The sequence below is a fragment of the Salvelinus fontinalis genome, chromosome 42, assembly GCF_029448725.1.
Source record: "Salvelinus fontinalis isolate EN_2023a chromosome 42, ASM2944872v1, whole genome shotgun sequence".
NCBI lineage: Eukaryota > Metazoa > Chordata > Actinopteri > Salmoniformes > Salmonidae > Salvelinus > Salvelinus fontinalis.
In genome coordinates this window covers 5,593,275-5,620,040 of record NC_074706.1, presented here as the reverse complement: position 1 = coordinate 5,620,040, position 26,766 = coordinate 5,593,275, and the positions used below count along the sequence as shown (strand labels likewise).

General features: G+C 45.2%; 2 protein-coding genes across 11 annotated transcripts in view; one reads left to right on the top strand and one right to left on the bottom strand.

The window, feature by feature from the left end:
- Positions 1–15,601, top strand: part of LOC129841100 (lipopolysaccharide-responsive and beige-like anchor protein) — a 340,220-nt gene extending 324,619 nt beyond the window's left edge. For all 6 annotated transcript variants that reach the window (XM_055909205.1, XM_055909200.1, XM_055909204.1 and 3 more), the window contains 4 exons: positions 4,847–4,948; positions 5,219–5,415; positions 13,536–13,687; positions 14,004–15,601. In XM_055909205.1, coding sequence (XP_055765180.1) covers positions 4,847–4,948; positions 5,219–5,415; positions 13,536–13,687; positions 14,004–14,094 — 542 coding nt within the window. In that variant the 3' untranslated portion in view covers positions 14,095–15,601. The remainder of the gene's footprint in view (positions 1–4,846; positions 4,949–5,218; positions 5,416–13,535; positions 13,688–14,003) is intronic.
- A 922-nt stretch (positions 15,602–16,523) lies between these two features.
- LOC129841403 (serine/threonine-protein kinase DCLK2-like) overlaps positions 16,524–26,766 on the bottom strand; it is a 116,035-nt gene continuing 105,792 nt past the window's right edge. For 2 of the 5 annotated variants that reach the window (XM_055909663.1, XM_055909664.1), the window contains exons 15-17: positions 22,984–23,064; positions 22,792–22,902; positions 16,524–19,416 (exon numbers count right to left, since the gene is read on the bottom strand). In XM_055909663.1, the coding sequence (XP_055765638.1) occupies positions 18,307–19,416; positions 22,792–22,902; positions 22,984–23,064 (1,302 nt within the window). In that variant the 3' untranslated portion in view covers positions 16,524–18,306. The other 3 variants (XM_055909665.1, XM_055909666.1, XM_055909667.1) reach the window with 3 other exon arrangements.

Below are 26,766 nucleotides of genomic sequence, written 5' to 3'. Positions count from 1 at the left end.
TTTACTAGCGTTTAAGAGCAGTTGGAGGCCACGGAAGGAGTGTTGTATGGCATTGAAGCTCGTTTGGAGGTTAAGATAGCACAGTGTCCAGGGAAGGGCCGGAAGTATACAGAATGGTGTCGTCTGCATAGAGGTGGATCAGGGAATCGCCCGCAGCAAGAGCAACATCATTGATGTATACAGAGAAAAGAGTCGGCCCGAGAATTGAACCCTGTGGTACCCCCATAGAGACTGCCAGAGGACCGGACAACATGCCCTCCGATTTGACACACTGAACTCTGTCTGCAAAGTAGTTGGTGAACCAGGCAAGGCAGTCATTAGAAAAACCGAGGCTATTGAGTCTGCCGATAAGAATATGGTGATTGACAGAGTCGAAAGCCTTGGCCAGGTCGATGAAGACGGCTGCACAGTAATGTCTTTTATCGATGGCGGTTATGATATCGTTTAGTACCTTGAGCGTGGCTGAGGTGCACCCGTGACCGGCTCAGAAACCGGATTGCACAGCGGAGAAGGTACGGTGGGATTCGAGATGGTCAGTGATCTGTTTGTTGACTTGGCTTTCGAAGACCTTAGATAGGCAGGGCAGGATGGATATAGGTCTGTAACAGTTTGGGTCCAGGGTGTCTCCCCCTTTGAAGAGGGGGATGACCGCGGCAGCTTTCCAATCCTTGGGGATCTCAGATGATACGAAGGAGAGGTTGAACAGGCTGGTAATAGGGGGTGCGACAATGCCGGCGGACAGTTTCAGAAATAGGGGGTCCAGATTGTCAAGCCCAGCTGATTTGTATGGGTCCAGGTTTTCCAGTTCTTTCAGAACATCTGCTATCTGGATATGGGTAAAGGAGAAGCTGGGGAGGCTTGGGCGAGTAGCAGCGGGGGGGGGGGGGGGGGGGGGGGGCTGTTGGCCAAGGTTGGAGTCGCCAGGAGGAAGGCATGGCCAGCCATTGAGAAATGTTTGTTAAAGTTTTCGATTATCATGAACTTATCAGTGGTGACCGTGTTACCTAGCCTCAGTGCAGTGGGCAGCTGGGAGGAGGTGCTCTTGTTTTCCATGGACTTTACAGTATCCCAGAACTTTTTGGAGTTAGAGCTACAGGATGCAAATTTCTGCTTGAAAAAGCTGGCCTTTGCTTTCCTGACTGACTGCGTGTATTGGTTCCTGACTTCCCTGAACAGTTGCATATCGCGGGGGCTCTTCGATGCTATTGCAGTTCGCCACAGGATGTTTTTGTGCTGGTCGAGGGCAGTCAGGTATGGAGTGAACCAAGGGCTATATCTGTTCTTGGTTCTGCACTTTTTGAACGGAGCATGCTTGTCTAATATGGTGAGGAAGTAACTTTTAAAGAATGACCAGGCATCCTCAACTGACGGGATGAGGTCAATATCCTTCCAGGGTACCCGGGCCAGGTCGATTAGAAAGGCCTGCTCGCAGAAGTGTTTTAGGGAGCGTTTGACAGTGATGAGGGGTGGTCGTTTGACCGCGGACCCATGGCGGATACAGGCAATGAGGCAGTGATCGCTGAGATCTTGATCGAAGACAGCAGAGGTGTATTTGGAGGGCAAGTTGGTCAGGATAATGTCTATTAGGGTGCCCATGTTTACGGATTTAGGGTTGTACCTGGTGGGTTCCTTGATGATTTGTGTGAGATTGAGGGCATCAAGCTTAGATTGTAGGACGGCCGGGGTGTTAAGCATATCCCAGTTTAGGTCACCTAACAGAACAAACTCTGAAGCTAGATGGGGAGCGATCAATTCACAGATGGTGTCCAGGGCACAGCTGGGAGCTGAGGGGGGTCGGTAGCAGGCGGCAACAGTGAGAGACTTATTTCTGGAGAGATTAATTTTTAAAATTAGAAGTTCGAACTGTTTGGGCATAGACTTGGAAAGTATGACAGAACTTTGCAGGCTATCTCTGCAGTAGATTGCAACTCCTCCCCCTTTGGCAGTTCTATCTTGACGGAAAGTGTTATAGTTGGGTATGGAAATCTCAGAATTTTTGGTGGCCTTCCTAAGCCAGGATTCGGACACGGCAAGGACATCAGGGTTGGCAGAGTGTGCTAAAGCGGTGAGTAAGGCAAACTTAGGGAGGAGGCTTCTGATGTTGACATGCATGAGGCCAAGGCTTTTTCGATCACAGAAGTCAACAAATGAGGGTGACTGGGGACATGCAGGGCCTGGGTTTACCTCCACATCACCTGAGGAACAGAGGAGTAGTAGGATGAGGGTGCGGCTAAAGGCTATCAAAACTGGTCGTCTAGAGCGTTGGGGACAAGGAATAAAAGGAGCAGATTTATGGGCGTGGTAGAATAGATTCTGGGCATAATGTGCAGACCAGGGTATGGTGGGGCACGGGTACAGCGGAGGCAAGCCCAGGCACTGGGTGATGATAAGAGAGGTTGTATCTCTGGACATGCTGGTCTCAATGGGTGAGGTCACCGCATGTGTGGGGGGTGGGACAAAGGAGGTATCAGGAGGTAACATCAATGGTGAACATAGTCGGCTATCTCCTAGGTATGTTCTCTACAACATCAATGGTGAACATAGTCGGCTATCTCCTAGGTATGTTCTCTACAACATCAATGGTGAACATAGTCAGCTATCTCCTAGGTATGTTCTCTACAACATCAATGGTGGACATTGTCAGCTATCTCTTAGGTATGTCCTCTACAACATCAATGGTGAACATTGTCAGCTATCTCCTAAGTATGGTCTCTACAACATCAATGGTTAACATTGTCAGCTATCTCCTAGGTATGTTCTCTACAACATCAATGGTGAACATAGTCAGCTATCTCCTAGGTATATTCTCTACAACATCAATGGTTGACATTGTCAGCTATCTCCTAGGTGTGTTCTCTACAACATCAATGGTGAACATAGTCAGCTATCTCCTAGGTATGTTCTCTACAACATCAATGATGAACATAGTCAGCTATCTCCTAGGTATGTTCTCTACAACATCAATGTTGAACATAGTCGGCTATCTCCTAGGTATTTTCTCTACAACATCAATGGTGAACATAGTCAGCTATCTCATAGGTATCTTCTCTACAACATCAATGGTGAACATAGTCAGCTATCTCCTAGGTATGTTCTCTACAACATCACTCCTTAGAATGTGTCCAATCCTCAAGGCTCAGCAAGTAACAGCATATTCTATAGGTGGCTCCCATGTAAAACAATTCGGCATTTAACAACCATGTCCATTCTAGCTTTTCCATTTCTATGACTTCCTTCTTGAAGTGCTGTCTGTCGGTCTGTCTGCTGCTGTAGTTGAACTTGACCCTGTCCTCTCCTCTGTTTGAGAAGACCCAGGGCACCGTGCGAGACGTGGCGTTGAGACGCCCTCTGTCTGATAGTGAACTCCTAATGAACTGCAGTGTGGGACTGACTGTGGTACAGTGCTTTAGCAGCTTTACTATGACCTCTGACCTCTCACCCCACATCAAAGGGAGCAGGGGTCAGCTGGGACCCCCTGTTAAACACCAATATTATCAGTGCAGCAACCTGGCTCCTGTAAAGCACCACAAAGTGGCAGGCAGACTTTACCATCCCTCAGAGAGAGAGAGGGAGGGAGGGTGGGGATAGAGGGAGGGGATAGAGAGAGGGAGGGAGGGGATAGAGGGAGGGAGGGAGGGAGAGAGGGGATAGAGGGAGGGAGGGAGGAAGGGTGAGAGAGGGGGGTAAGGTATAGAGGGAGGGAGGAAGGGTGAGAGAGGGAGGGAGGGGATAGAGGGAGGGAGGGAGGGGATAGAGGGAGGGAGGGAGGGGATAGAGGGAGGGAGGGAGGGGATAGAGGGAGGGAGGATGGGATAGAGGGAGGGAGGAAGGGTTAGAGGGGGGGGTATAGAGGGAGGGAGGATGGGATAGAGGGAGGAAGGGTTAGAGGGAGGGGGGAAGGTATAGAGGGAGGGAGGAAGGGTGAGAGAGGGGGGGTAAGGTTGGACTCTTTCTTCTCTGCCTACTCTGCAGTGAATGTCCATTGGCTGTATTTACTTAACACGTTTCATCACTGACTGATGTAGTGGTCAACATTGTGGTATATCCAACAGTGGGCAGTACCAGTATTGGCAGGACAGGTGTTGATTGGTTAGAGTCAACCCAGGGCAGAACTCTTGTTTGGGCTCTTGTCTCTGACGGCTCAGCCCAACGCAAGTGAATGATGGGCTGTTCTTTTTGGCACATCTCTCTCTCTTCTCTTCTCCTCGTCTCCTAAAGGACGGTGTCAGAGCCCAGTCTCTTGTCTGGAGGCATCTGGAGTTGGTTAGGCTCTTCTGGGGGAGTACAGTGTATTAAAGGAAGAGGGAGACTGTTAGTGACAAGTGTTGGAGAGAGTGGAGATGCTATCGCTGGATGAGTCCTGTCTGTTTGCTGAGAGGGGTGGGGGTGAGTTGGGAGTGTGTGTTTTGGTCTGGGTCTCTGATGAAGAATAATTATTCTAGAATAGATGGCAGCTACTATGCTCTAGTTCCAGTGATGGTCAGAGTCCACCACATAGCCACCCACTCTTAAATAAGGACCAATTCTCACAACCACCCACACCTAATAGCTAAAACCACTGACCGTTATGATGAGAGCTCGTCAGAATCACTCTGCATTGTTTTATAGCCGGAGCACATACTCTGACAATATGTTGCCATTCGTTTCTGAATTCTCATTTCTATGTGGTGAAATGCATGACCATAAAGTGGGTCTTCCACTTTGAATATACCAAGCATCACATTCTGAGGCATTATGACTTATAGGGAAATGATTGTGTGGATTTACCGCCCTCTAGTGGCTGTAAAATGAACATGCCCACACCTGATTTCCATTGGCTAGCGTGCGTTTGTGTGTTTTTCCCCAGCGGAGTTTGTGACGCCCAGAGCCATCCTGACGGGTCATGACTGTGAGGTGACCTGCGCCAGTGTGTGTGCCGAGCTGGGACTGGTCATCAGTGGCTGCAGAGGTGAGTGTGTGTGTGGATCAACCGAGGCCTCTTGCTATAGACTGGGTTCAAAGTAACTTAGATCTTGGTCACACTGACAATATGAATGTCAGAACAGTGAACACTTTCATACTGAACAACCTCATACTGTCAATGTAGACAGGTCTGTAAGTCGCTTTGGATTTAAAAGAAGAAATTACCATGTTATAATGTCATTATGATGATAAACCCGTGAGTGAATCAGTGGAAATCAGAGCCTGGTTAGTAACTTCTATGTTCCTCCACTCACAGAGGGCCCGTGTCTGATCCATTCCATGAATGGGGACCTGCTGCGGACCCTGGAGGGCCCGGGGGGCTGCGTGGAGCCCCGTCTCATCCAGTCCTCTACAGAGGGCCACGCCGTGGTCTACTACAACAAGGGACACTTCTGCTTCTTCTCCATCAACGGAAAGCTGCTGGGACACATGGAGGTGGAGGAGAACATCAGGGTAAAGGAACCTACTGATATAGAGGGACAAAGTCATTTCATTAAGCTTCTAACAGTTTTAATTGGAAAGGTTAGTGTACACACGTTTTGACCTTCAAGTTCAAAGTAAGTTGCTTATTTCTAGAGTGGGCTGCCTCTCTGTTCTATTCTACTGGTCTGGGAACGTTTCTGTGCTTCATCATGCCAGTGGTCTGCTCTCTGATTTAAAGGACAGCTCCGTGGTCTGAGGCCTGTCTGCCTCCATGCATACACATCTACAAACCCCTCACGCACACACATGCGCGCACACACACACACACTTCTAGCCAAGGAAGTACCAGGTCAAAGGCTCTTTACTTCCATTTCTCCTCCAACTTCTCCTCTCCCCCAGTCCAGACAAGTCTCTTTGATCCTGGGTTCCCGTGTCGAGTCCTATCAGGTCTTAGTGCTGGTTCAACATGGCAGGAGGGCGGACATTCTCCCAGTCCTAGCCCCATTAACAACCCTCAGGCACCACACGACACATTCCCGCATTTCGCATTTCCTGCCTCACGGCTACGGTGTCACAAAATGGCCGCCGCTCTTTGGCCAGTTTCCCTTTCCCCCTGTTTCAGATGGGCCTGGGAAATGTAACCCAGTCTCTCATAGGCACACCTGCTTCCCATTTGAGCCAGCTGTACTCTGCCCCTGTCACCCAGTCACAGTCACAGTCATAGTCACAGCCATAGCACCAGGACCTAGACTGATTACTGAGCTATGTACATACATACACCCCCCCCCCCCCCCATTTGTTTCCAATAAGCAGACTGGATCAGAATTCATTGGCAGAGCAAGTCTGGTATTGAGTTGGTGTTGACATGCTGCTGAATAGGAAAGGTTATTAAATGGATAAACTTAGAAGTTTAGAATGATTTTCTACTGTAATGTTTCAGATTCTACTGAAGATCAGGTTGGTGGGATCCAGATCAAATTATTCTCCAAATAGCTGTTATGAAGATTAGTTTTCCGATTTTATCCACCGCTATTTTGTTAACAACAACAGTTTTGCCAATAGTGTAACCAGCCTCCTTTTCTCATGTATATGAACTGTTAGTCTTTATTTATCAGATCCACAATGACTCTCTGATAGACAGTTAGTTGCTGTCTTATCCAACACAGTTGTAGGTTTTGCCAGGTCCCCGTAGTGTACTCCCCAGCCCGTTCGTTTCATGTACATAAACCGTTAGCCATTCCTGGGCCATTTTGCGTCTCTCCTCTGCTGTGCGTTGTAAATTCCTGCCACGTCAGACAGAATCAGGGCAGTCTTAACATCTCAGGGTAGCTCTGTGAGAGCAGCGGCCCCCCTCGTCTCAGTATGAGGCCTGGACGTGGCGTTTAATGCACTGCACTAGACACCAGTATCAATCTTCAGCTAGCGCTGCGTCCCACCACACAGCAGGACTCCGGGATAAATAAATGTTTGTCCTGGCCCAAGGTGTCCCCTTACACAGTGTCTGGGACAAGACTACTGTGTGTGTGTGTGTGTGTGTGTGTGTGTGTGTGTGTACATTTTTGTGTGTGTTGTTGCACAATTGCTTATGTGTGCATCTAGCATGAATGTCACTGTGTGTGTGTGACTGGGTATGTTAATAAGTGGAGCTTATTTTTGTATTGGTATTTATTATGGATCCCCATTAGGTCCTGCCAAACAAATTAAAAATAATATAAAACAGTTCATGTAATATTATTACACCACTACATATCTAATATATGTGTGTAGAGTGAGGGTTCTGGCGTGTGTGTGTGTGTGTCTCCTCATAGTCCTTGTTGTTCCATAAGGTGTAGTTTTATCAGTTTAAAAAAAATCAGATTTGACTGCTTGCATGAGTTACTTGATGTGGAATAGAGTTCCATGTAGTCATGGCTCTGTGTAGTACTGTGTGTTTTCCTGAGTTCGTTCTGGACTCGGGGACTGTGAAGAGACCCCTGGTGGCATGTCTTGTCAGGTATGCATGGGTGTCTGAGCTCTGTGCTATTCGTTTGAACACACAGCTCGGTGCTTTCAACATGTCAATACCTCTCACAAAGGAAAGTAGTGATGCAGTCAATCGTTCGTCTACTTTGAGCCGGGAGAGATCGACATGTATGTCATTGATGTTAGCTCTCTGTTTACATTTAAGGGCCAGACATGCTGCTCTGTTCTGGGCCAACTGTAATGTGCCTATGTCCCCCTTTGTGTCACTTGCCTGTATGACTGGGCAGTAGTCCAGGTGTGACAAAACTAGTGCCTGTAGAACTCTTGTTGATAGGGATGCCAGGAAGCAGAGCAGTGCTTTATTACGGACATATCTCTCCCCATCTTAGCTACCGGTGCATCAATATCTCTGGACCATGTCGGTTTACAATCCAGGGTTACACCAAGCAGTTTAGTCTCCTCAATTTGCTCAATTTCCACATGATTCATTACAATATTTAGTTCAGGGTTTAGTGAATGATTTGTCCCAAATACAATGTTTTTTTTAAGTATTTAGGACTAGCTTATTACTTGCCACCCATTTTATACTGACTGCAGCTCTTTGTTAAATGTTGCAGTGATTTCACTTGCTGTAGTAGCTGATGTGTAGAATGTTGAGTCATCAGCATACATAGACACACAAGCTTTACTCAGAGCCAGTACCAGGTAATTAGTAAAGATTCTAAAAACCAAGGGGCCTAGACAGCTGCCCTGGGGAATGCCCAACTCCACCTGGATTATGTTGGAGAGGCTTCCATTCAACAAACACTCTCTGTGTTAGACATATAACTCTCGATCCATGATGTAGATGTAAAGCCACAACACAGCAGCAGATTATGATGAATAATGTCAAAAACGGATGTCATTTTCCCCATTTAGAATATGGCAAGGAGAGTTGTAACTCACAGCAACAACCTCTCTCTTAGCTGGTTCTCTGATAGCAGATTCATCCAGCGTAGTTGAGTTGAGGCCATGCTGAATGGATTACAGTTTTAGCCCCACTAATATAACTCAGACAGTGTAAGTAACCATTCTAGCAGATTGTGTTCACTGTCTTCTCCGTGTGCATGTAACTGCTAGAATGAACAGCACCATAAATTCAGCTTTTACCTTGAGCAGACGACACGGAATCCCACCTAACTCTTCACATTCCCCTTTGACCTTCACATTCCCCTTCGCTCTCCCCAAAAAGCAGGAAATATGGGCGTTAAAAGGAGCATGTGGTTCTATAATAGTTCTCCCTGGCATCATTGCCAGGCTCTGAAGTCATCCTTCAGACACCTGAGTCACGTCGGCAATCTTGGCTCCTGTGGAGACGGCGGCCATCTTGTTTGGCCTCCCAGTCGCAGAGTGGCTGATTTTATTCTGTCTGGGAACAGCCTCCTACCTGGGTCTGGCTGAGTCGTCTGCCAGGTCTCCAACCCCCCAGCAGCACACAGTGGGTTATGTACTAGGCCGATTCATAGAAGGCTATATAAACACCATATAGTAAGTACATCAGTGCCAGAGGCTGGATGGAGTAACACTGACTACACGGAGGAACAATTAAAAGAGAGTAACTGTCAAGTTAGTTCATGAGTTGAGGTCATGAATCAGAACAGTTTGTTCAGTTTGGGACTACTGCCACTAGGTCGGGGAATGTAATGGGCCATTCCTGAAATACCGAGAGCCATTTTGGCAAACAATATCTTAACTACATTTTCCTTTGAGTTAATCCTAAATGATGTTGATCTAAATGTCTGTTCTCTTAATCAATAGTGTCAGATTAACTGACAAAAAATGCTATGGGGCTTTATATGGCAAGATAAACGACGCAATGACACATATCAGACACACAGCAAACAAATCTAAACAGAATGACATCCCCCACCCTTCCCTCCCCCGATCCCCCACCCTTCCCTCCCCCGATCCCCCCACAGCCATACTTTTTTCCCATACTCCTTTCCCAGAATCCTTTCCCAGTCCTCTTCGATGGCGAACTAACAAAGTGCTCTGGAAAGATTGAGCCCTCAGTCCCGTTGCCATTGTGTGAGTGTGAGTGTGAGAGAGAGTCAGTGCATTAGTTCAGACTGCCAGGTATTCTGATACTGCAGTTTACTGTCAGCAGTGGACCGTTCACTGGACATCTTCCCTGTGGCTCATAAGAAGAGGCCAAAGACTGTCTGTCTGTACTGTATATTTGCAACCAGTGATCAAGTCCATTGGGAGTAGTCAGACTAGCTAGAGTGATCTTCGGCTTATTGGGGAAACGTTTCCCCCATTTTGAATGTGCAACTACTGTCTTTGTTAAACATTTTGATTGTTAAATGATCCATTATAATAGTTTTAGCGGTGGTATAAGCATCTAACACAACTTTTGATTGACTGATTGCCCGGAATGTGACAAGTTGGGTTAAGTTTAAAATAAGTTTAGTTGATTTTAAATTTTTTGCATATAAAATATACAGTCAGTCCAACATTATTGGCACCCTTTTAAGAAAGATTTGCAAACAAAACTACACTGCTCAAAAAAATAAAGGGAACACTTAAACAACACAATGTAACTCCAAGTCAATCACACTTCTGTGAAATCAAACTGTCCACTTAGGAAGCATCACTGATTGACAATAAATTTCACATGCTGTTGTGCAAATGGAATAGACAAAAGGTGGAAATTATAGGCAATTAGCAAGACTCCCCCCAAAACAGGAGTGATTCTGCAGGTGGTGACCACAGACCACTTCTCAGTTCCTATGCTTCCTGGCTGATGTTTTGGTCACTTTTGAATGCTGGCGGTGCTCTCACTCTAGTGGTACCATGAGACGGAGTCTACAACCCACACAAGTGGCTCAGGTAGTGCAGTTCATCCAGGATGGCACATCAATGCGAACTGTGGCAAAAAGGTTTGCTGTGTCTGTCAGCGTAGTGTCCAGAGCATGCAGGCGCTACCAGGAGACAGGCCAGTACATCAGGAGACGTGGAGGAGGCCGTAGAAGGGCAACAACCCAGCAGCAGGACCGCTACCTCCGCCTTTGTGCAAGGAGGTGCACTGCCAACACCCTGCAAAATGACCTCCAGCAGGCCACAAATGTGCATGTGTCTGCTCAAACGGTCAGAAACAGACTCCATGAGGGTGGTATGAGGGCCCGACGTCCACAGGTGGGGGTTGTGCTTACAGCCCAACACCGTGCAGGACGTTTGGCATTTGCCAGAGAACACCAAGATTGGCAAATTCGCCACTGGCGCCCTGTGCTCTTCACAGATGAAAGCAGGTTCACACTGAGCACATGAGCACATGTGACAGACGTAACAGAGTCTGGAGACGCCGTGGAGAACGTTCTGCTGCCTGCAACATCCTCCAGCATGACCGGTTTTGCGGTGTGTCAGTCATGTTGTGTGGTGGCATTTCTTTGTGGGGCCGCACAGCCCTGCGCCCCAGAGGTAGCCTGACTGCCATTAGGTACCAAGATGAGATCCTCAGAGCCCTTGTGAGACCATATGCTGACACATGCACATTTGTGGCCTGCTGGAGGTCATTTTGTAGTGCTCTGGCAGTGCTCCTCCTGCTCAAAGGCGGAGGTAGCGGTCCTGCTGCTGGGCTGTTGCCCTCCTACGGCGGCCTCCACGTCTCCTGATGTACTGGCCTGTCTCCTGGTAGCGCCTCCATGCTCTGGACACTACGCTGACAGACACAGCAAACCTTCTTGCCACAGCTCGCATTGATGTGCCATCCTGGATGAGCTGCACTACCTGAGCCACTTGTGTGGGTTGTAGACTCCGTCTCATGCTACCACTAGAGTGAGAGCACCGCCAGCATTCAAAAGTGACCAAAACATCAGCCAGGAAGCATAGGAACTGAGAAGTGGTCTGTGGTCACCACCTGCAGAATCACTCCTGTTTTGGGGGGTGTCTTGCTAATTGCCTATAATTTCCACCTTTTGTCTATTCCATTTGCACAACAACATGTGAAATTTATTGTCAATCAGTGTTGCTTCCTAAGTGGACAGTTTGATTTCACAGAAGTGTGATTGACTTGGAGTTACATTGTGTTGTTTAAGTGTTCCCTTTATTTTTTTGAGCAGTGTATAAAATAAATGCAAGTACTGAGCTATATTGTATGCTCAACTAATGGGGAAATTATAGTATTTTATACTAATGCAAGTACTGAGCATGTGGCTCTGTAATGGTTCTCTCTGGCATCTTGGCTCTGAAGTCATCCTTCAGATACCCGAGTCTTGTCCGCCATCTTGGCTCCTGTGACCATTTTGTTTGGCCTCCCAATCACAGTGGCAGATTTATTCTGTCTGGGAACAGCCTCCTACCTGGGTCTGGCTGAGTCGTCTGCCAGGTCTCCAACCCCCCAGCAGCACACAGTGGGTTATGTACTAGGCCTAGCCATAGAAGGTTACATCAACACCATATAGTAAGTACATCATCAGTGCCAGAGGCTGGATGGAGTAACACTGACACTTCACAGTCTACATGGAGGAACACTTGACACAGAGAGTAACTGTCAAGTTACTAGAACGCTACTTCAATTTCCCCATTTAGAATGAGCAACTACTGTCTTTGTTCATGCTTATGAGTTGAGGTTATGTATCAGAAAAAGGTGTGTGTGTGTGTGTGTGTGTGTGTGTGTGTGTGTGTGTGTGTGTGTGTGTGTGTGTGTGTGTGTGTGTGTGTGTGTGTGTGTGTGTGTGTGTGTGTGTGAGAGTCAGTGCATTAGTTCAGACTGCCAGGTATTCTGATACTGCAGTTTACTGTCAGCAGTGGTCCGTTCACTGGACATCTTCCCTGTGGCTCATAAGAAGAGGCCAAATGTTGTCTGTCTGTACTGTATGTCTGTCTGTCTGTCTGTTTGTACTGTATATCTGTCTGTCTGTACTGTATATCTGCAACCAGTGCTCAAGTCCATTGGGAGCAGTCAGGCTAGCTAGAGTGATTTTTCTTATAGCATAGACATTCCCCCGTTTTGAATATGCCACGACTGTCTTAAATGTTTTGATTGTTAAATGATCCATTATATTAGTTTTAGCGGTGGTATAAGCATCTAACGCAACTTTTGATTGACTTGAGTTGGTATCACAAAATAAGCTATACTGATTGCCAGGAATGTGACAATTTGCGTTAAGTTCAAAACTAAGTTTTGTTCATGTCAAATATTTATCATTTGAAATAAACTCTGGCGGCTGCACCACATATGTCTGGGATGATGAATGTTTTTGTTTAATCTTCCATCCGGTAATTGCACTTCTCTTCTAATCCTTCTAAGCCAGCTGTGACTGAAATAGCTGCATCCCATCTAGCATACAGTATGTTCATGTGAAACCGCTAATTAGGCTAACTTACACTAGTTATTACTTACATTTCCTTGTCATTTCATCAGCGTTCGTTACCTCGTGATTGATGCCTCCGACTGGCTTCAATTTCCAACTATATACTGTATGCATAAATATACCCCAACACAGAAGTTTAGTGTAGGGCCGTAGTGTATCCCCGTTTCCCTTGGGAACCCATTAAAGTGTAACACAGCCCATAAGTGCACAGGAAAACCAGATGAGGAGAATAAATCTCTCTCCACAGTGTCTGTGGGGAGCTGTGGCTTGTAGCAGTTCAGGTGGATGGACTGCTGTTCTGTGCTGCTCGCCACGTGAATGTTGTGAAATATCTGATTGATACTGTGCCTCTCTCGCTTGGTGCAGGAAGTGCTCACAGAGACTTTGATTGAAATAGCACACCGTGAGGTAGGTGGTGAAGTCACTGGTGTCCTAGGCTAGGTCACTAAATCGGAACACACCACAAAGCCTATACTGATAAAGCTTTGGTTGGTTGTTATTAAAGAGCTGTTGTAGACGCTCTATTGGACAAATAGCAGACGTCAATATGGCGACAGGATTCCTCACTGGCCAATAAGCCCATCTTCATTATGCCTTATTATAGTGGTCAGGTCTGGTGTGGTGTGAGGGACTTACACATCCCATCCAAATCTCCACGTATTAGCGCCCCCCAGTGGTAGGTGCAATAGGTTGCAGGTCATGACGTTGTCCACAGGATGGCGCTGACAGCCTCATTGGCAATGCAATAGAACAGTAATACAGGAATGTTCCGTATTGTCTTGTACATAACGTCTCCTGTCAGTCAAAGTGGTGCTGTTTCTCCTCTCCCGTCAGGCCATGCTGCTGAGTCGGGACGGACAGTACCTGCTGACGGGGGGAGACGGGGGAGTTCTGTCTGTCTGGCAGGTTCACAACCTCAAACAGATGTTCACCTACCCTGGCTGTGACGCAGGCATCCGCTCCATGGCCATGTCCAACGACCAAAGGTAACATACACACCTGGACTCTGACGCTGTAATCTTTACTCACATAGGTGTTGTGTGGTATGAAGTTTTAGCACATAGGAAGAAATAATGGACTAATGATATCTTCAGATGTGTGGGTTTGTAGTAACTAACATCAGATGGGAAATAAAAACCCTTCCCAATCTAGAATGCACAGAATACCATGATGAAGACCTTGGTGTTATTCACAGTATAAAGACAGTAGACGTACTGTATGGCCTTAGTAAAAGTACATCATATTCTGTCTACATGTATGAGCCTTAACTCAACACTCCCTCTGGGCTCTGTCCTCTCCTAGGTGCATCATAACCGGCATGGCGTCTGGTAGTATAGTCCTGTTCTACAACGACTTCAACAGGTGGCACCACGAGTACCAGACCAGATACTGAGGCAGGACCACACAACAACAACAATCCCTCTGGTTAACGTGGGACCTACCTACTGCAATCCTGTCGTTCCATGTCCTAAGGCACTACTCAATACATATTGATATCCTGAATGTATCTTAAGAGAAGAAAAACTGTCTGATTCTGTCGAAAGAAGCAAACTATTTTTTAAAAAAGGGCATTGCTATATTTTGTAGGGCATATCGAAAATTTCTTATAATATCTTAGGGTGGGGTTATATACCTATGGTTACAAATCTATTTTTAGCTTGTTAAGAGTCTATTTTCATCTCGAGCAGAGGAAAATAAGGGTTCAAAGTGGAAGTAGGTAGAAAAGTATATTTGCATCTATTGTCTTAAGAATCCATATATTTGTGTACGTTAGGGGTGAGTGAAACTTGGAGATATAATCATTATTATCCTTTTTCTCATGCTCTTTTTGCTACTGTGTGGAAACACAGGGAAATAAAATATGTGAAGTTTGTGTGGTGATCGAGCAGGAAGTTCAGTAAGTCCTTTATGTGATCATGACTTGAGAGGGAATATATTCTATTTAAATGTTTGTACCACACCTCTGTGTAAACGGACAGATCTTGCCTTCCTGTGCATGAGTTATTCCTCTGCTGTCCTGATGGTGGCGTACACTGCACAAAGACTTGTCACCAGTTGTCATATGTGTATCAGACAGTCATCGTAGTAACAAGATGGCTGCCGGTGTGATTAGTTTGTTTGTATCCGAGTGTTGTCATGACGATCATTAGCTTTATTATGTATGTACTGTAACCATACTGATGAATAATATGTCTGTCAGTAGAAACAAATGTCATGGGCTACGTCCTAATTTTGTAAAATGGCGTCCTTTCATCTAATTTCCTTCATATTGCTTACTTATCACCTATCAGAACTTTACATGAAGGAGACGAGACGAGGAAAGGAAGCCATTCCAAATGGCCGACGTAGCCATGATGTGCTTCTTTGTATAACTTCTTGTTAGCTTTACCTCCTCTACTGAGGCATTTGCAGTACTTAAGCATATACTGCATCATATTAGCGATCGACACAGTGCCCAAACCATGCTAGGATCATCAAAGTCCATCATCTTGGCAAAGAGAGGTGCAGCGAAATGAGGGACTTGTCAGTCTGTCTGTGTGTCACGCTGAATATTCACTGGTTAAACCAGACCACAGACAACCCTGGTCCTGGTCAGCCAAAGGGTGTGCACTTTTTGGTTCAAGCCCAGCTTTAAAATACTCGATTCTACCTAATTATGGGCCGTCAGGTCAAAACTGAATTGAATCAGGTGTTTTGGTGCAGGGTTGGAGCACCCGATGTGGTCCCTCCAATACAACGGTTGGAGAAACATTCCGTGTTGGTTTGATCTACGCTTGGTGTGGTTTAGATTACAATGAAATGGCTACTACTGTATTTTCTATGTATCGCTCAATATTTTGTCAATCAATTTGGGATGAGTGTTTTTGATGAGTTCTGACAAATAAAATTGAATTTTTTAACTTGAGACGTCTTGTCTTCAATTGAACTCCCGTTTTCTGAAGTTAGACTGGAATGTAGCCAGGGGTGGGGTTGCACTAACCACATCGTTCACAGAAGCTGCACAACTTCTTCACCTGGCTGCAGTCAAGGCCTAGGTAGGTAGGTTTAACCCATAGAGAATGATAGAGCATGGGTAGTATCATTGAGGGCTTCCACCATTTAAATGTAGTTGACTGGGTGGGACTTCCATCGTCATTGGCTGATCCCTCCTGGTGTCATGTCCAACCGTGTCATCGGGCAGGATCAGCCAATTGCGAAAATGAACATTGACTACTTCAAAATGAAGATAGCATGTGCAGCCCCATTGAGGCTGTCACAGACCCTATAATGGCACAGATAAAGATGAGTGCTATGTCTCAGGTTTATTCAAATTGCAAAACTAGAAGGGTATAAAGACCATTTAGATGGAATATCAATCTGTTAGATTTGTGTAAATATATTGTGCAACCTTCCCTTTAAGAAATGATGGTTGAGTCTTCACCAGGACCTGCTTGCTGCTCTCAATGTGGCAAACCCACCATCATAGACCACGCAGAGCAGGGGGTTATGGGAGTCTATGGGTCCCTAGCTTGGTTCCCCATAGGCTCAATGTTAGAGCTAGATCTGGTAACTGTTTCTATCCTGGTGATTGGCTCAGTAGATCTGATTCATCCGGATAGGTCTGGAGCAAAACACGTCATCAAGTAGCTGTTTTCATTGGCAAATGGTTGGAATTAGGCCATGTTGTTGCTTCAGATATTGTCCACAGGAGGGCACTGATGAACACATGGGTCTCAGTCACTTTACCTAATTGTGAGTGGCTTATAATATCTCATTTCTACACACCTTTATCAACATAGGCATTTTCACACACTCAAAAACAATAACATCTAAAAAAAACACTGATTTTAATACTTTTTATTGCGTTTGAAGTTCTCCAATGTGCTCCTAATACAAAATGATAAAGGAGTCACATGGTGGCTAAATGTCTGTACAAACTAAAACTGATGGCCAAAGCTGACAGGAGTGTTTTTCCTGTTTGAAATGTAATTTTCATACACGTATCCAGACTAAAACTGCAATAAAAAAAAGCATTATGATGATGACAGTGTAGTTTGACTAAACATTACACAACAGAACAGCTACTATACGTACAATAGTACCAGCTTGACGTGTGTGTGTGTGTGTGTGTGTGACCTGTTTTGTGGGGAGGCAGAGGGAGGAACACGGCATGCAACTAAAGCCCCTTGAGTAGTAGTGCTGTGCATCGGAGCCATTATCAATATCCGAAGGGTTAAACACTAACCAACTTCAGTAGCCTAGGTAAGGAGATACGGGCTGCATCCCAAATGGTACCCTATACCCCTACATAGTGCACTACTTTTGACCCTATGGGCCCTGTTCAAAAGTAGTGGCCTATATAGGGAATAGGGTGCGATTTGGGACTTAACGATGGACTTTAAAACAAGTGCATTACCATTACAGACAAAGACAACAACAAAGTGGAACAGCCTCATGTTATTATCCGGTAAATCTGGACTGATAAATTTGTATATGAGGGGATAGCGCTCCCAGTGTTTCCCGTCAGCTGGTTTCAGAAAAGGAATCTCTAACTACTGGGTCAGGTTCATTAGGGCACACAATGAAAAACGTTTCGCAACAGAGGGTTGAAAATGAGCATTTCTTACAGGACATGTCCAGACATGTTTGTCTGTTTTCGTCCGTTTTGTGCCTAATGAACATTTACATTTTTGTCATCTAGCAGATGCTCTTATCCAGAGCGACTTACAGGAGCAATGAGGGTTAAGTGACTTGCTCAAGAACACATCGGCAGATTTGTCACCTAGTTGGCTCGGGGATTCGAACCAGTGACCTTTCGGTTACTGGCCAAACGCTCTTAAAACGCTAGGCTACCTGCCGCCCTGAACACACCCCTGATCTGGCAGCTATTTTCACAGGCACACCTCTCCTCATTGACACGTTCATCTTCTACTCTGTTGCATCTCTCTTTTGGTGTTCAGCAGTTAAACACTACAGGCTCCATAGCGGACCAATGATAAACAGGCTTTACAGGTAAGAGAAGAAAAACTCAAACCTTCAACTTTCATTCGGATGCCTTGTGTCTGTCATACAATACTATATACATCTACAGTAGTAGTTAATCTTAAAACAGACGGCAAGCACGCCAAATAATACACTTCTACCCATAATCAATGTGTGTGCGTGTCTACTAAACAACCACAGACAATAAATAAAACATGATCAGAAGTCATTCCAGAAAACCCCATCTGAAACCACACAAACACCAACTAGCCAGGCCTCGCTCTGTTTTCTCCATATATATATATACACACACATACCATATATACAAATCAACCAAAATGTACAAAACACCTCAACTTCCCTCTTGGAGCGTGGATATGATGGGTTCTCTACAGAAATTGTACAGTAGGTTGTAGGAGCCATTTTACTTGTTTTTTTTGCCATTTGCTGCTTGGGAGCCTAGGAAAGATACAGCAGTGGATATCAGCTGTTATACTGTTACTGGGGGTGGAGGTTCTATCTGTATCTAGCCCCCTACATGCGAATCATAGGTCTGGGGATACGGCGTGTGGAGGTAAGGGGGCTGGAAAGGTACAAATTAGACCATGGTCCAGCAGCCAGTCTTCTCATCCATCATTATTTCTCACAGCTCTCTGGCAGTAGCAGCAGCTTCAACGTCCACCAGGGGTGGGGGCATGGTTGGGGAGGAGCAGGTAACGGGTGACAGAGGGGTGGGAGAGGAGCAGGTCAGGGGTGAGGGAGGGCTGGGAAAGGCAGAGGGAGACAGAGGGTCAGAGGGAGAGGGGCAGGTAAAAAGAGAGGGAGGAGAGGAGGGAGAGAGAGGGGCAGGAGGAGAGGGGGAGGCTTTGCGTTTGGAAGGTGATGAGTTGGAGGGGCAAGTAACAGGCATATACGAGGCAGGAGGGAAGGCACAGGCATGGAGCTTGGTTGGAGAGGAAAGAGAAGGGGACATTTGACGTTTGGTAGGTGAAGAGGGAGAGGAAGGAGAGGGAGAGATAACAGGTTTGGTAGGTGAAGAGGGAGAGATAACAGGTTTGGTAGGTGAGGAAGGAGAGATAACAGGTTTAATAGGTGAGGAAGGAGAGGGAGAGATGACAGGTTTGGTAGGTGAGGAAGGAGAGGGAGAGATAACAGGTTTGGTAGGTGAAGAGGGAGAGATAACAGGTTTAGTAGGTGAAGAGGGAGAGATAACAGGTTTGGTAGGTGAAGAGGGAGAGATAACAGGTTTGGTAGGTGAAGAGGGAGAGATAACAGGTTTGGTAGGTGAAGAGGGAGAGATAACAGGTTTGGTAGGTGAAGAGGGAGAGATAACAGGTTTGGTAGGTGAGGAAGGAGAGGGAGAGATAACAGGTTTAATAGGAGAGGAAGGAGAGGGAGAGTTGTTGGGCCTGGTAGGGGAGGTAGGATAGATAGAGATGTTAGGCTTGGTAGGAGAGGAAGGAGAGACAGGGACAGAGGGAGAGGTAACAGGTCTGGTAGGTGTTGAAGGAGAGATGGGAGGGGATACAGGGACAGGCACATCAGTCTGAGGACTCTTGGGTTCCTCCTCTGGCAGGGCAGGCTTGGTGGGTACTGGCAGCTTGGAGTTGGGTGAGACTGGTGAGGCTTGCTTGACTGGCATGGCTGCAGAAGTGACTACTTTCTTCCCAGGCGGTGGCGGGGGCGGAGGTGGTGCTGTGGGCCTCTGGCTGCGACGAGTCAGCTGGATCCTCTTCTTATCTAGAGCTGTGTTCTGGTAGAGGTCAGGGGTGAGGGGTCAGGGGTGAGGGAAAGAAAGTCAGACCGACACTCACCTGCTGTACAATGCAACAGAACCAAACAGGTAGGGAGAGACAGAGATAAAAAAACAGTGGGTCAATATAGAAATGGGAAGAGAAAACTGCCCCAAGATAACGTTCAACCTCACTGATCTGACAGTACGGTCCATGGGGTAACGTTTCTATATTATATTAAAAACAGTAGATACAAATATATATATATGGGCAGACATCCATAGATGGGGTGATTTTACAGTGACAGACCCTTGACAGTAGACTGACCCAACAAGACAGCAAATCATATCATCAATGCTCAACATGCAGTGTAAGGGAAAATGAGAATTTGTGCTTTAGCCTCATCACAACCCAAACCAACTAGACACTGAAGATCACATCTGGAATTACAGATCATTTGTATTGCTATAATAATAATAATAACAATAATAACTACGTAACAATCAGAAGGCAGCAAGATTTCCCATGTTCCCTTAGCTGAGTGAGTCTTAGTGGCGTCAGTGAAGAAGCAGTAAAGAAGCGTAGCCTTCAGTGTTAGTACATACCATTGCCTTGGAGCTAATTCAGAGGGTGGCAATGTGGGCGTGTTGGGGAGGGGTGGAGGGGGCGGGGAGGAAGCAGAGGGGACAGAGACTAGTCTTACTCACAGCTCAACAACATTAGAGGAGACACAGAAAGCAGGGCTGTTTGATTCCTGCTCTGGTGTACCGCAGCACTGCTGGTTTTCCTCTGTCCCTGGTAGCTAAGTGATCAGTTCATGCCATTGGTTAGCCAGAGTCCACTACTCACCTGGTTTCCAAGGTATAAATAAAAAGAAGCAGTGGTGTCCCACTGGACACAGACATCAATTCAACGTCTATTACACGTTGGTTCAACAGAATTTCATTGAAATGACGTGGAAACAGCGTTGATTCAACCAGTTGTGTGGCTCTCCAGGCCTGGAATTGATTAGCCTCAAGTCTGCTATGACAACCATCTCTAAGGATGCTACTAAGCTCAATGACATGATTTTAGAAATCTTAACTTCTGGGGAGTACTGTTCAATGTTAAATCCAAGGCAATATAAGCAATTTTCATCTGTCTCTCTCATCCAGTGCAGTAGTTCAGTTTAAATGTTTGACCACAAGGTGGTGGTAGAGCTCAACTGAACAATTATCAGGAGATGAACTGTAATGTATCCAAAGGGCCAGGACAGCAGGTTGAAATGTTTTGTCATGAATCTTGTTCTGGGGGCAGCTCTGCCGAGTGGTCACTAGCTGGCACAACCACAAAGTAATATAATCTAATTTTAAACCTAACCTTAACCACACTGCTAACCTTAATTCCTAACCCTATCCTTAAATTAAGACCAGCTGGCCCATCTAGCAGAAATTGCCCAGTTCTGCCTCCAGGGCAAGATTCATGACAATAAATGTCAACCTGCCATAGACATGGCCAATGCATGTAGGAGTAGCTTTACATAGATATCAAATATATTGTAAAATTGCCATAGACATTTATTGTTCCCAGGTTATTGTAGGGGCATTAACTATAAGAGCACTACTTTGGATGAGTGACAGAGACGGGGGCAAATTAAAAATTAGTTCAGCAGAAGCAATGAGGGCTTCTCTTAGGCCTAGTTAGTTAGCATGCCAAATAACCACCCACCCAGCCAGCCAAAAACAACACAGAATACAATAACATGTACAAATCTAACTCAGACAACATCTCTCAACACAGCAGTGTCAACAAAGTCAGTCCACACAGAGACGAGCTGATTGATGAAGATGGTTATGAGTGGAGGATGAGAGAGAGAGAGAGAGAGAGTGAGAGAGAAAATAAAAGAGGCCCCATTGGAGGAGAGAGGAGCTTAGGCAAATTACACGAAGGGGCAGAGCAGCCATGCAAACTGATTCAAGGCCACTGCAGAGAGTTACTGAGTTATTCTGCCCAGATCAATCTGTTATAGAGGCATTATTGGAGCTGGCAGAGGGGGAGAGAGTGGAGGATCGGGAGATCGGTACCCTGCACTCAGCTCCAAAGCTCCCCCTGTGGTCCTGGGATGAGGTGGGAGGAGGGAGTGGGATGAGCAGGAGGGGCGGGGGATCTCCTTTACACCTCAAACTGTCGAAGGAGATTTACAACAAAACGAGGTTTAACCCCGAGTCACGGGTAGTCCCAAATGAACCCTTACGCACCCCTTAGCCCATGTTAATCCCCTTCTACTGCTGCAGTGGGTATACTGGACCCAAGTGGAAGCAGACAGCATGTGTGCATCGCAATAGTCTGGAGTGGCTTCCTCTCATTGTCTCCATCTTCAAGGACCAGGGAAGGAGATGAGGGGGATCTAATTGAGATGCATCCATTGACAGACCTATACTATATTGGTCATGTATTCGCAGGCCAGCTCCAGCTCAATAGACCCCCAAGTGGACCAGAGAGGGGAGGGGATGTGACCAGAAGTGTGCGGCTGATCGAGAGGAAGTTCACCACCCACAGCAGGAAGTTACATAACTGTGCCAGGAGGTGCATAGGCTTGTGGGAAAAAGCTTAAAAACAGATAAAGAGGATGGTAGGATATGGCTAAGGATGTACCTCTTCAGACCAATGTACTCTGGAGTCACTGAGAACACTGCGTCAACACTAAAACACAACATTTGTACTGCAAGGATGGAAACGTGTTTTAGCGATAAGATGATGAATCAGGATTTATCCATGTGTAATCCCAGGGGAAAGCATTTTGAATAAATGCTGCTCTCTTAAAACCCTCAGTGATATGATTACATGAACAGAAGTTGTCCATTTCTTAGCTTTCCTGTCAGATAATCTCTCATGTTCTTCTAGATCAAACTCTTATGTAACCAACTGATTAATAGTACTATATGTGAAAATGGTTATTGTTTGTTTGAAAGTGAGTAGGTGTAGTGCTGAATTGACTAACATTTGTTACAGCTCATGTTGGTTTTCAATCAATCTTAAAATATAAGCGGATGCCAATAAAATAAAAATCAGGAAGCTTCTTTTAGCTTTGATTTTGGTTCCTTTAGAAAACGACTGGTGGCAAGTAAATCAGGTCATGGTTTAACATTTCTGCAAATATCAAGAATCTACAGACGAGGACTCTGGGGTGTCTATGTACGACAGATGGTGGAATACAGAGAGTTCAGATGAGGGAAAGTATATGGAGATACACAATGTGTGTATTGGAAACGTGACCAGAAAATAGTCTCCATAGAGAGTAGAGGGTCGTGGCTGAGTGCTGTTGTGTATACGGAGTAAAACAATGTGTGTATGGATAATGGGACCAGAAAACAAATACTGGGTTGTGATAGTGAATGTTGTTGTCCTGTTCTCACCATGATGACTGACACTCCTGCTGTGGTTGTGCTGGGCTTTGGTGCTGTGTTGAAGTGTGTCCTCAGTTTACCTGACACCTCCATCTTCATGTTGTTCTCCATGTTGTCATCCTGCAGAGACACATACACATTCTCCTTTATGGTCCTGAACACACACACACACACACACACAAAGTCCACAAGACAAGTTACCGTGACCCAGGGATGAGAGAGGATGTCCTGTGCCGTGTAGCGAGCCTCCACGTTCACCTGCAGCATCCGCCCAATCAGCTCCTAGAAAACACATCAGGTCATGGTGACATTATCAGCGGTGACTTCTTCAGGGTCCAGTCTCTCTCAAGTCATGTCATCGCAACTTTACTTTGACATGTCATGTCACACAGTGAGAACAATATAGAATTGTCACAGAAGGACAATACAAACAGGGTTTCTAGCACAGTTTGGCTACATTCACTGTGCCTCATTAGGGCGTACCATAACAAAACGGACCAAAGTATTTTGCAACGGAAAACGAAAATGAGCATGTCTTATTGGACAAGTTCAGGTAGTCCAGGTCAGTCTATATCAGTCCATTTTCTTCTCTTCCGGTAACTAATGAATAGACCGTGACTGCAGCAGGCTGTTGAGATCTCTAGACGTAGGCCTCTCTTTGTTAAGTCGAGGTGCCACTGCAGCAGAGGATTTAATTAGTAGTTCAGCCTTGCTTTGAAATAGCTGCTGTCACATGGTGGTCATTTAGGGAGTGAGAGGAGGGAGCCTTTTACCACACACTAGTCATTGTGTGAGAGAGAGAGAGAGGCAGAGAGAGAGGCAGAGAGAGACATGTAAATTCTACAACCACCTAAAAGGAAGCAATTCCCAAACATTCGATAACAAAGCCATCCCCGACAGAGAAATAAATCTGGAGAAGAAACCCCTAAGCAAGCTGGTCCTGGGGCTCTGTTCACAAACACAAACAGACCCCACAGAGCACCAGGAGAGCAACACAATTAGACCCAACCAAATCATGAGAAAACAAAAAGATAATTAATTGGCCCTAAACAGAGAGTACACAGTGGCAGAATACCTGACCACTGTGACTGACCCAAAATCAAGGAAATCTTTGACTATGTACAGAAAGGCCGCCGTGGGCAGACCTGGCTCTCAAGAGAAGACAGGCTGTGCACACTGCCCACAAAATGAGGTGGAAACTGAGCTGCACACTAACCTCCTGCCACATGTATGACCATATTAGAGACACATATTTCCCTCAGATTACAGATACCCACAAAGAATTTGAAAAAAAATCTAATTTTGATAAACTCCCATATCTATTGGATGAAATACTAGTGTGCCTTCACAGCAACAAGATTTGTGACCTGTTGCCACAAGAAAAGGGCGACCAGTGAAGAACAAACACCATTGTAAATACAACCTATATTTATGTTTATTTATTTTCCCTTTCGTACTTAACAATTTGCGCATCATTACAACACTGTATATATACATAATATGATATTTGAAATGTCTTTTTTCTTTTGGAACTTTTGTAAGCGTCATGTTTATTTCACTTTTGTTTATCCATTTCACTTGCTTTGGCAATGTAAACATATGTTTTCCATGCCAATAAAGCCATTTGAAGTGAGTGAGTGAGTGAGTGAGTGAGTGAGTGCTCGAGAGAGCGAGAGAGCGAGAGAGCGAGAGAGCGAGAGAGCGAGAGAGCGAGAGAGCGAGAGAGCGAGAGAGCGAGAGAGCGAGAGAGCGAGAGAGCGAGAGAGAGAGAGAGAGAGAGAGAGAGCTCAGCTCTTGGGACAAGTGTAGTCGATTATGCCATCACGGACATTGACCCCTCCTCCATTAGTGCATTCACTTTCAGACCACAGACACCATTGTCAGATCACAGTCAGATCAACGTGTTTTTGAAGAAATTAACCGGCAATATTCATTCAAAAAAAACTGCCCAATAAACTCTACAACATAAACCAATCGTACAGATGGGCTCCAAACAGTGCAGAGAGATTCATTGAAACTTTGAACTCAAATGAAATGATGAACTCTACAGTTTTCCAATAACTCACAATACCAAAACAATAACGATGGTGTCAATTCGGCTACTCTAAACATCAACTGCATATTCCAAAAAGCAGCATCGAAAGCAAATTTGAGAAAACCAAAGAAATGCAACATCAGAAACAAAAAAAAAAATGTTTCTGACAAATGGTTTGATAATGAATGTAAAACAATTAGAAAACACCGAAGACAAATGTCAAACAAAAAACATAAGCAGCAAAACAACCCAGAGCTACGATATGATACTTTAAAACTCTGAAACAGTATAAACATACACTGAAACGCAAGAAACTGAATTATACCAACAAGACACTTGATGAAAGTGAAAACGCAATTGACCAAAATCAGTTCTGGGACATGTGGAACAATTTAAGCACAACAAAGCCACAATAATTATCCATACAAGATGTAGGAATTTGGAAAACTTATTTTGATAATCTATACAAAAACATCCCACAAAAAGACTTCATACAGAACCAATTAGAAATTAAAGAAAAATTGAACATCCTTGAATCAGTCATTAAAAACAACCAAAATCCATTAGATTACCCAATAACCCAACAAGAACTAAATGAAAAGCTCAAATCTATTAAATCAAAGAAGGCTTGTGGTCTAGACAACATCAGAAATGAAATGCTGAAAAACAGCACACCTGAGTTGCAAAATGCTGTGCTTAAATTGTTCAACATGGTTTTAACTTCTGGCTGCTTCCCTGATGTCTGGAACCAGGGGCTCATCTCCCCTATCCACAAAAGTGGAGACAAATCAGACCCCAATAATTACAGGGGAATTTGTGTAAACAGTAACTTGGGAAAGGTTTTCTGTAGCATTTTGAATTCAAAAATTCAAACCTTTCTTCAAGAAAGAAATGTAATAACTAAATGTCAAATTGGCTTTCTCCCTAACCATCGCACTACTGACCATATATACACCTTACACACTAATTAATAGCAGCAACATACCACCCAGCATACCACCCTGCATACCACTGCTGGCTTGCTTCTGAAGCTAAGCAGGGTTGGTCCTGGTCAGTCCCTGGATGGGAGACCAGATGCTGCTGGAAGTGGTGTTGGAGGGCCAGTAGGAGGCACTCTTTCCTCTGGTCTAAAAAATATCCCAATGCCCCAGGGCAGTGATTGGGGACAATGCCCTGTGTAGGGTGCCGTCTTTCGGATGAGACGTTAAACGGGTGTCCTGACTCTCTGAGGTCATTAAAGATCCCATGGCACTTATCGTAAGAGTAGGGGTGTTAACCCCGGTGTCATGGCTAAATTCCCAATCTGGCCCTCAAACCATCATGGTCACCTAATAATCCCCAGTTTACAATTGGCTCATTCATCCCCCTCCTCTCCCCTGTAACTATTCCCCAGGTCGTTGCTGCAAATGAGAACGTGTTCTCAGTCAACTTACCTGGTAAAATAATTTAAAAAATAAACACGTCCACCAAAAAAAAGAGGGCAAAATCTTTGCTTGCTTTATTGACTTTAAAAAAGTTTGATTCTATTTGGCACGAAGGGCTATTCTACAAAATTCTCCAAAGTGGGCTTGGTGGTAAGGTGTATGACTTAATAAAATGTATGTACACAGAAAACAAGTGTGCAATAAAAATCAAAAACCAAAGAACAGAATTATTTTCACAATGTCGAGGTGTGAGACAAGGCTGTAGTTTGAGTCCAAATCTTTTCAACATTTATATCAATGAATTAGCAGACATGTTGGACAATTCTCCAGCCCCAGGACTCACACTATTTGACACAGAGGTGAAATACCTGCTATATGCTGATGACTTGGTACTTCTATCACCAACCAAAGAAGGTCTTCAACAGAACATTAATATTCTAGAGCAATATTGCCATAATTGGGCCCTGGCAGTAAATTTCCCAAAAACTAAAATCATGATTTTCCAAAAACAGATTTTCAGAAACA